The following is a 9,119-nucleotide window of genomic DNA, read 5'->3' on the forward strand; positions in this document are numbered from 1 at the left end:
CACTTGTGCTGTACGTAACAAGCCACGCGACGTGACGCTGCGGCTGTGATTGGTTCGGCTCTGCGCTACTTAATTTGGATTGGCTGACCTTTTTTTTTTTTTTTTTTCCTTTGAGGACAAGAGCGGCGAGGTCTATCGCGATAGCTTAATTTCTCTATCGAGTAAAAGTTATATCGCGATACATATCGTTATCGTTCTATCGCCCAGCTCTACGCACAGAGAAGGCATCGTTTAAATATGTTTCTTTAAGCAAGTTCTTCATGACTGAGCCAAGTGTCCTCTTTTTTGGACATCAAAATATGGTCACCCTAGCTTAACTGACTAAAAAGCTCAACAACTCGCCAAAGTATTGCTGTTATCGGACACAAGCTTTAATAGTTGCAGCTTTTGAAAGTTTGCATTGACTCTTTACTAATCTTTACTGATTTGAATCTTTGGGGGTTTTGCATAACATATTGATGACACCTACTGAAGCTTTGAGAAATACTGATGGACATTTTCAGTTTCCTGTTGTTTTGAAAACAGTCATAAAATTACCACCAGACTGTCAGACCAGATATTTTACTTGTATAATTAAAAAAATCTTATTCCACTTCTGTCATCCCACCAGGGTAAGGGCTGTTTGGGAAACTTTGAAGTTTAAGAACAAAAGACGAAATACAAATCCCTGACACTACCGTTCCTCCTTTTTCAGCACTCACACCAGGAAATTCTTCGTGTCGATCCAGCCACCTGTCGGGGAGCTGATGAGGCCCGTCTTCCTGACAGAGAACGAGTTTAAAAAGGAACAAGGTGAGTGAAAATAGGCCACAAAATATTTCTGATGTCCTGAATGTTGCGACCCTAAACCACTGTCTCAGTTGCTGCTTTGACACCAACACATCTTTAAATGTTGCATAGTCCAAACAGGGAGCTTGTTAACATGTTAACCAGTGAGCTAATGCTGCAGCACTGCAACTCATAAGTTTTGTCCCTGAGTGTTAGTAGTCTACTCTGAATATACACTTCATATATTCTGTTCAAATATAGCGCTCATTTCATTAGACTGTGAATGAAATGGGGTTGTGATGGGGTTAAATGTTTGAAGTCGTGTGGGAACCACATGCTGAATATCTAAAGTTAAAAAGTTAGCACATACATGAAACTTCAGGTTTGACTTGATTTGATAGCTGCAACTTTTGAACAGTCAATCAATGAAAATACAAATGAAAAAATTGCTGCTGATCAAAGACATTGAGATCTGCACTTTGATCTTTAACAGTTACGCAGAGAGGAAAGCATGCAGTGATGCTCAGTCACCCGTTGATAATGTGCATCATATAGTGTGACATGATGAAATGAGGACCTTTTAATTAGAAAGTATATTTCACTTTTCCAAATGTGTGTTTTGTTTTGTTTTTCTTTTATAACATTGCGAGCAAGTCATTTGCCACATGCAGTAAACATCAAAGTAACTGCCTGATGTTTCTGAGTCTCCACATCATCCTTCCTCCAGAGCAGGAAACAGTTTTTTGTCCATCAGCTACATTCAATCCACCAATACAAACCAAAGGTTTGCATTAGACGGTGTATGGTAGAGCAGCTGCAGACAGCAGTTCCCAGCATGTTTCTGGTTTCTGGTGTTCGTTTTCCATCCTAACAGTGATCGAGTTTTGAGCTCTAACAAGCCCACAATGACTCTTTAAACATGTGTCATATCCACGGTTCCTCCCTCTCCATACTCTCCCCAATAGAGAAGCTATTACACAATCTAGGTAAGTTGGCTTTAATAGATTTGTTGTTCCCAGCTGTCTGTGTGCCACCTTTCCTATAGCCAAACTCATCCTCACACAGACCACCCCCTCCTCCCATTCCCCTCCTCCCTCCTCCTTTAACACCTCGTGCTGACTCCCCCTCCTCCCTTCTTGCCTGGGTAATCAACACTTAACTGCATCTCCGGGTCTGTAGCTGCAGACACCTGCAAACCTGCCGCTCACACTCTCCTGCTCCACCAGGAATGGCTGGAAATGCTCATCCACTGATCCTCATTCAGTCTTTCACATATACATCTGGCTCACAGCAGCACTCGATCATGTGCTTTCTGATAACCACCAACCATGCTGGGAGTTTGAACTGTTGGTCATCTTGTAGTGCATCGGTCTAACTGGCACTGGGTTTTGTTTTGCAGGTCAAAAGAGGTCTTGACATCTCAGTTAAAACCAGGTTATAGTCATTCAAGAGGAAATGATAATGTCTTTAATTCGTATTGAGGTCTAGTTTTTAAATCAGCAAATATTTGATTTAGTTCAGACTTTTGGTCACTTTTAAACAAAACTTCAGCCCCTTTTTAACCAGTTCCAGGAACTAAGATCAGGATCTGGGAACTGAAGGAACCTATTTAACAAACTATTGTTAATACGTTTGTTAAATAGTGATTTACACCCTTTCAAAATGAGCCAAAGATATTGACCTAATCTAAAGAAACAGATTAGCTGTGACTTTAGGTCCAAAACATCTGAGTGTTGCGTTGAGATATCAGTCAAAGCTGAACTAGTGCGGGACCTACTCTCCTGTAATACCAGGTCATACCACAAGATGGCGCAATAAGTCCATGTAACCTTTCATTCCTTGCATTTTTATTTACATTGGCAGTCTGATTCTATACACTGTTCAGTATATTCACTCGTATACATGAGAGATCAAGCATGTGGATCCATCTGTGTGACCCCTTGAGAAAAAGGCCAAAAGTAGCTAAAGTCTGAGAGAGCAGCACACATCCAAAAACATTTCACCACACTCACTGGTATAACACTGCCCCTGGTGGTGACAGTTGTAATAAAAATGGGAACCATTCTCAGTTAGGGGGAGGGACTTTGTGGTTGTTCCTTAAATATCTGTTTTATAATGCCTGTGCTGTGACTTGAAACAATCCTTATGCAGGTTTAGTTCTTAAATACTACAAAAAGTTCCTGCTGTGGAAACACTTTATATCTACCTGTAAGTGTAATAGAGAAAACATAAATTTCTGTTTGTGGGGAGCAGTTAAAGTAAACGTTTGACTGGTTTTCTGTGGGACCCACAACATTTTGTGCAATTTAAATTTTTTTCCCCTATTTTGTTTTTTTGTGCTCCCTCACACAACTTACTGCACAACCTCTTGGCAAGGAGCTACGATTTTATTAAATTTGGGTTGGTGTTATAAAAAAGTTCAAATGAAGCATGCATAGACACTAACACTACGAACGGACTGCAGTCTGTTTTAGCTAAATTTTCTGAATTTAAGTTTTCTGTCACTTGACTTATTATTGCAGCGATTTTAGGACTTGTTTTACATCAGAGCAGTATTGATATATAATACTGAAATACTAGTTTTAACCTGGACATCCAGGCGTCTTTTGACCAGCAAATCACCAAACAGTTGCTCTCTACAAGCCATCTTCGCACAAGTGAGAAAATTAGTACTGAATACCTCTTTCAACCAGAATTTCTGTCTTTGGAAATACTCTGGAAAATGGTGACTCGAGTTGGTTAGCAGTCAGAAATTTGCTTCTTTTTTGCTGTAAATTCACCAACAAAATCCTGTGTTCAGTGGGAAGCATGAGTACATTCCCGTGTTAAGTGTTAGTAGCATTTACAGTTCTTGATGTACTGAATATTACATCAGTCCCTCTGAGAACTTTAGCAATGTTCACTGCATTGTACAGTATATGTATATAATACTGTACATGTCTGAAGCTAGCAGATACCCTGAAAAAGAATAGCAATGGTTAAAAAATGAACTCTGTTACTGTACATGTTGTCTTCTTCTTCTTCTTATTATTATTATTATTATTATTACTACTATTATTATTAAGATTATTAACTGCTTTGCTTGTTTTGCTGCTGGGAGGGAGAGGATTCCTGTCTGACCAGTGCTCTGCTCCTACAACCTCCACAGGTCAGCTGATGGGCATGAACGAGATCACAGAGAAACTAACTTTGGACGTCAAGTGCCGAAACGAACACGCCATCGTCCAGAGAGTGACCACCGCTGCCAACCTCAGCAGAGTGCCCTGTGGGTCAGATAAAGAGTGCAGGTGAGAAAAATCACTCCTGAGCAAACACGTCTTGTTATCTGAGCCACCTTTTAATGCAAATAGCGCTCTGGGTGGTGTTTGTCTTCTGCGAAGGACACGGAATCATTTGGGAACAAGATCTTTGCCAAGATCAGCTTAAAAAATCACCTTAAAAGTGTGGCTTCACGTATTTTACGCAGATTTTAAAAATCCACTAAAGCAGTGGTTCCCAAACTTTTTTTGCTGGGCCCCCCTTTGTTTTACAAGAAAAATGCACACACACTCACACGCACGCACACATCCTCCAACCACACACACCCATATTTTGCTCCACTGCGGTTTATTTCACACCTCAAACATTTAGTAAACAATTAAGCAAATACAAGTAATCTGCAATATATTACAGGTAGCAATAAAATAAACTACTAACTCTTTTACGCTGCGTCCACACCTGCACGGGTATTTTTGAAAAGGCAGCTGTTTCGTCCACACGTAAACGGCGTTTCGAATCACCGAAAACGGAGATTTTTTTTTAAAACTCCCTTTTTGCGTTTACGTGTGGACGAGGAATACAGAGTACCTCACGCAACGTCAAAGGTATGTGCCTTTTTTCACGTCACGCTGTGCGCCACGTTATTGTTTACATGAGGTGAATTGCAGAATGGCAGATAGTCAGATTAACAGTATTTTGTCTCTATCTGCAGTATTTACACGCTTACACATACACGCGCAGTTACTGTCCCTCTATTTAGAAAGGCAGAGGCGTCATGTAGTATTTTATTTTACATGTAGTTGTTTTTTTCCTGTGTAATAATATTCAACATTGCTATCAATACATTTTTCAAAAAATGCCTCTCTGTGCAAAATGGGCTCCTCAAGGAGGATAAATAAACAACTGTGGGATACTGTTTGTCCGGGATTTGAACCGGGGGAACAAATCGTGGCAGGATCAGGAAAAGCAATTAAGCAGGGGAGACCTACCTTTGCACTTGTGCAGGTGAAGCCAAAGGGCAGATATGCTTCACCATATTTTCTAGTCTTTGGCTTAGAATGAAGTTGGTTTGGAAACATATTCAGCGATGCTTCATCTCCTGCTTTGCGTTTTTGTGGGCACCCCGTGCTAGCAGTGTCCAAGCATTGCTTTTGTTTTTTGTTTTTTTTCCCTTTTCATATTTTCATACCCCCCCCCCCCCCCCCCCCCCCCCCCCGCAGTGGCTCTGCCCCTAGGGGGCGGGCCCCACACTTTGGGAGGGTCTGCACTAAAGGAACAAAGTGTACATTTTTCAGACACCTATAAATTTTAGTTCCAGCTTGAGTAAAATAAATGATAAAGAAGCAAATGCTGTCAGGAGGATCTACCTTGACATGACAATAAGTAGGCTGTGTTTTTTATTTCTCCATCAGATCCACTTCTCCTTTGTGACATCTGGTCTCAAAAATCCAAGATATAAGGGGATTAGCATTTATGACCACAACGACATTATCTACATCACAGAACTAATAACATTTAGTCCTATTTAAATTACAATGTGTGCTTGAGTGAGAGGAAATCTGAAAATCTTAAGGTCATAAGTAGTTGGACTGTTGTTAGTTTAAGTTCAGTCCGGTTTTATTTATATACCATCAAATTATAACAACAGTTGCATCAAGGTGCTTTATATTGTAAGGTAAAGATCTACAATAATAGAAGGAAACACTAGAAAAAAGTTGCTTCCTGTGTGGACGTTAAACATGATGACAGACACCAGGAAACGCAGAAAGCAGAAGAAAGTAACAAAACCAACAAATCTAACACAGACACAAAACACAAGAAATACATGACAAAAGCCTGTGACTGTGACATTCAGGAACCACTACATCATCTGTACAAACCTGATACGGCATCAGCTGTTCAAGCTTTTAGGGGGGGAAAGGGTTACACATATATTCACAATCAGCTGACTTGAAGTAGGATCTGATGCAGTTCTGAGAATGTTGATCAGAGTATTCTAGAAAATTTCTAGAAAAGAAAACCAAAAACATTTTTTTGCACTAATTTTGCACTCGTTGTGTTTCACAGATGATATTTTTGTCTCACTGACTCACGCGATGTGTATCCCTTCTTTGTTCTGTGGCTTCATCTTTACTTCTTGATCTTTGCTGCCTTGACCTCAGTCCTCCTGTTCCTCCTCCTGATTATCCTGTCCACAGGTTTGCAGGCAGGACGGTGACCAGTGGCAGCTTGGTGCTGGTCACCGTGGCAACCAAAGAGGAAGGAGCCGCCCAGCTGACGGTCAACTGTGAGAAAATGGTGATCGGCACGATGCTGGTGAAAGACATCCTCCAGGCTCTAACGCAGTGACGCGAACCAGCTCTCCAGCTTTGAACTCCGCCTCCACCTGTACTTCAGCCATCCCTCACATATCATCTAAGACTTGTCAGTGTAGCATCTCCTGCGAGCCGTGTCAGTGAGGAAGCTTCCACAACATTTGTTTTGTTAGAAGAGCCCCAAACCTTTAGAAATGACTCCCAGAGACAGTGAATGCCACACCTGGACCTGACAATTAAAACTGAACCTGAATGTTTTTACTTGACTTTCCAAAAATACTAATTTCCGAACGTTTTGGGGTTTTTTTTCTTTCCTTGAGGAGCTAATTGGACTTACTGGACTCACATTTACTTAATCTAAACCTTCTTTTCTTTAGTATAAAGTTAATGTCAGAATTTGTTTCCTGGATAAACATTAATCGAGGCTGCAGGTTTATTCTTGACTTTGAGAAAAAACAGTGGCTCTGAAACGTTCAGCCACAGCCTGTGATCTTCCTCAGTGGAGGCAGTTGCTCAGTTGTCATCGACAAAGACTGAATAAACTGCATTTTTCATCATTTGTGAAATCAAAATCAGCTACAGCGACGACTAAGTCATCCGTGATATTCAAATCCAATTTGTGATGCTAGATTTTTCTGTGCTCTCACCTGGTACATAATAAAATCTGAAGTAGGACACATCTTCAAAAAAAAATCCAGAAGAATCTTCAATCAGTAGTAGTAACTGGACTCATCCGCCTTCTGTTAATGCTGTAGTCAGGCTTTACAAAGATTAGGTGAGCAAAAAATAAACAAAAACATGTGCAGTAAGATGTTCACTAGGTTCAGGCTATTAACACTGTGCAGTAAGAATATGTGACTCTTGGCGATCAGGACACTTTATTTTCCCAATAAAGTGGTCCTACACCATAAACGTCGCTCACTCACGAGCTCCCTTGATTTTTTTTCTTTTAAATCTCAGGCTAGATTTAATCCATGTGTAGGAAACTGAAATAATCCCATCTACATTGCGACTGCTGGTTTTATATACTTTTTGCTTTTATTCCAACTTTATGTATATCAGGTAATGACTAAACCATCTCTATGACAAATGAGCAACATCATACGCTGGGGAAAGACTGGACCTCCACAGATTTTCGTCGGAACTAAAGGAGGTCTTTCTATGGTGTTAACATGAAGATGAGACAACTTTCAGTTCAGTTCATTTTATTTATATAGCTACAATTCACAACAAAAGATAAAAATCTTACAACAATATAGAGTAAATCCCAACAATCAGATGCCCCCTGTGAGCAAGAAAAACTCCCTTTTCCTCTGGATGGGCATCCATCTGCTGCAACTGGTTTGAGGGGCTATCAAACTGCTTTAAGATGGAGAGATACTCTGAGATAGACGGAGTGGGTAAAAGACTATCATATTCCCTCAAATCGGGTGGCACTGTCACAGTTATTTGAAATCATTACAAGATACAAGAAGATTGCTGATCTAAGACGGCTACCATTCAACCTCAACTATGTGATTTTGGTATAATATTAATGAACAATTCCCCAGAGTTTTATCTCATAATTTGGTGATTTTTAGCATGTGGTTAGCTGTCAAAGTGCACATGTTCATCACAGTAAGTGGGGCATTGATAAAAGCTGAAATGTATACATGCTGTTTTATTGCAACATGCAATGCAGTACTACTGTAAGGTGTGGTGTGTGTCTGTGTGTGAGTGAGTATCAGCCTAACAATAAGAAGTAGCGCTTTTGATTAAAAACTGTAACACTTGACTTGACATCATCATGAAGCACATTAAAATCACAAAAATCCTCATGCTGATTATACAGAAATGTTTTTTTGGTTGCTTTTCTCTGATTGCTGTGAATTAAACCCAGCGTTTAACCCCAACGCCAACAAAAATACTTAACGAATATCAGCAAATTATTTTCCTAATGATCATTTGGATAAATGATTTATCTGCTGGTGATATTCTCGTATAAGTGAATCGGGACTGTAAAAAATAGGATTTTTGCCCACTAAATTCTCAACTGAGTCTTGTAGACAAGCATTTACTGTAAGTCATTCTACATTTAATGAGGTGGTAGTTGTGTCTTCAGTTTGTTTATGTGCATAAAGGAAGTAATATATTGACCATAGAGCTGTAGCATATTTTTCTAATTTATATTAACTTCTGAGAAGGCAAAGCTAGCAGTTCTCGTGTTTTGTGTCAAGCTAATGGGTTGCTATCTGTAGCTATAGAGTTAGCTTTCCCAAATGAGACTTAACTGATTTTTGGCAATACAGCAAAGATAAATATTTGTCAAAAATATCAATGCATTCATTTAGATTTCTATTTTCAGAAAACTCAGCCTATATTTACTAGTAAATAACACAATGAAGCTTTGAAGTGAAATATTCACAAAAACAAAACTCAACCCATTCAGCTTTCCATAAAGTTGATTTAGTAAAGAAACATTTAGATTATGTTTGAGTATGTGCTGAAGATAATGTGCGTGATTTTCAAGTTAAGTGTTGCTTTTCATCTCAGTGGTCAGGCTGGTTTCGTGGCTAATTACATTTGATGCCCCTTTTTTCCTTTTAATATCCTCATCTGTGCTGCAGACGCATGTTTCTTAATTCTAGCAGTATCTGTGCACTTCTTTTTACTGTTGGAAACTGTAACTGTAATCTTCCAAAGCTACAGGAGTAGTGAAAGGACTTTATTTTGGCCTTTAACGTACTCCTCGCATTGTCTGTTATTTGCCCGTTCGCTCCAGCAGCCATGATGATGAAA

The 9,119-nt window shown here is 39.6% G+C and overlaps 1 protein-coding gene across 13 annotated transcripts in view; it reads left to right on the top strand.

Moving 5' to 3' along the window:
• Nucleotides 1–7,475, top strand: part of ap3b2 (adaptor related protein complex 3 subunit beta 2) — a 56,760-nt gene extending 49,285 nt beyond the window's left edge. For 7 of the 13 annotated variants that reach the window (XM_026175205.1, XM_026175206.1, XM_026175207.1 and 4 more), the window contains 4 exons: nt 695–792; nt 1,734–1,754; nt 3,917–4,055; nt 6,189–7,475. In XM_026175205.1, the coding sequence (XP_026030990.1) occupies nt 695–792; nt 1,734–1,754; nt 3,917–4,055; nt 6,189–6,375 (445 nt within the window). In that variant the 3' untranslated portion in view covers nt 6,376–7,475. The remainder of the gene's footprint in view (nt 1–694; nt 793–1,733; nt 1,755–3,916; nt 4,056–6,188) is intronic. The other 6 variants (XM_026175209.1, XM_026175210.1, XM_026175204.1 and 3 more) reach the window with 3 other exon arrangements.
• The last annotated feature ends 1,644 nt before the right edge of the window (nt 7,476–9,119 follow it).

The sequence above is a fragment of the Astatotilapia calliptera genome, chromosome 7 (assembly GCF_900246225.1).
Source record: "Astatotilapia calliptera chromosome 7, fAstCal1.2, whole genome shotgun sequence".
NCBI lineage: Eukaryota > Metazoa > Chordata > Actinopteri > Cichliformes > Cichlidae > Astatotilapia > Astatotilapia calliptera.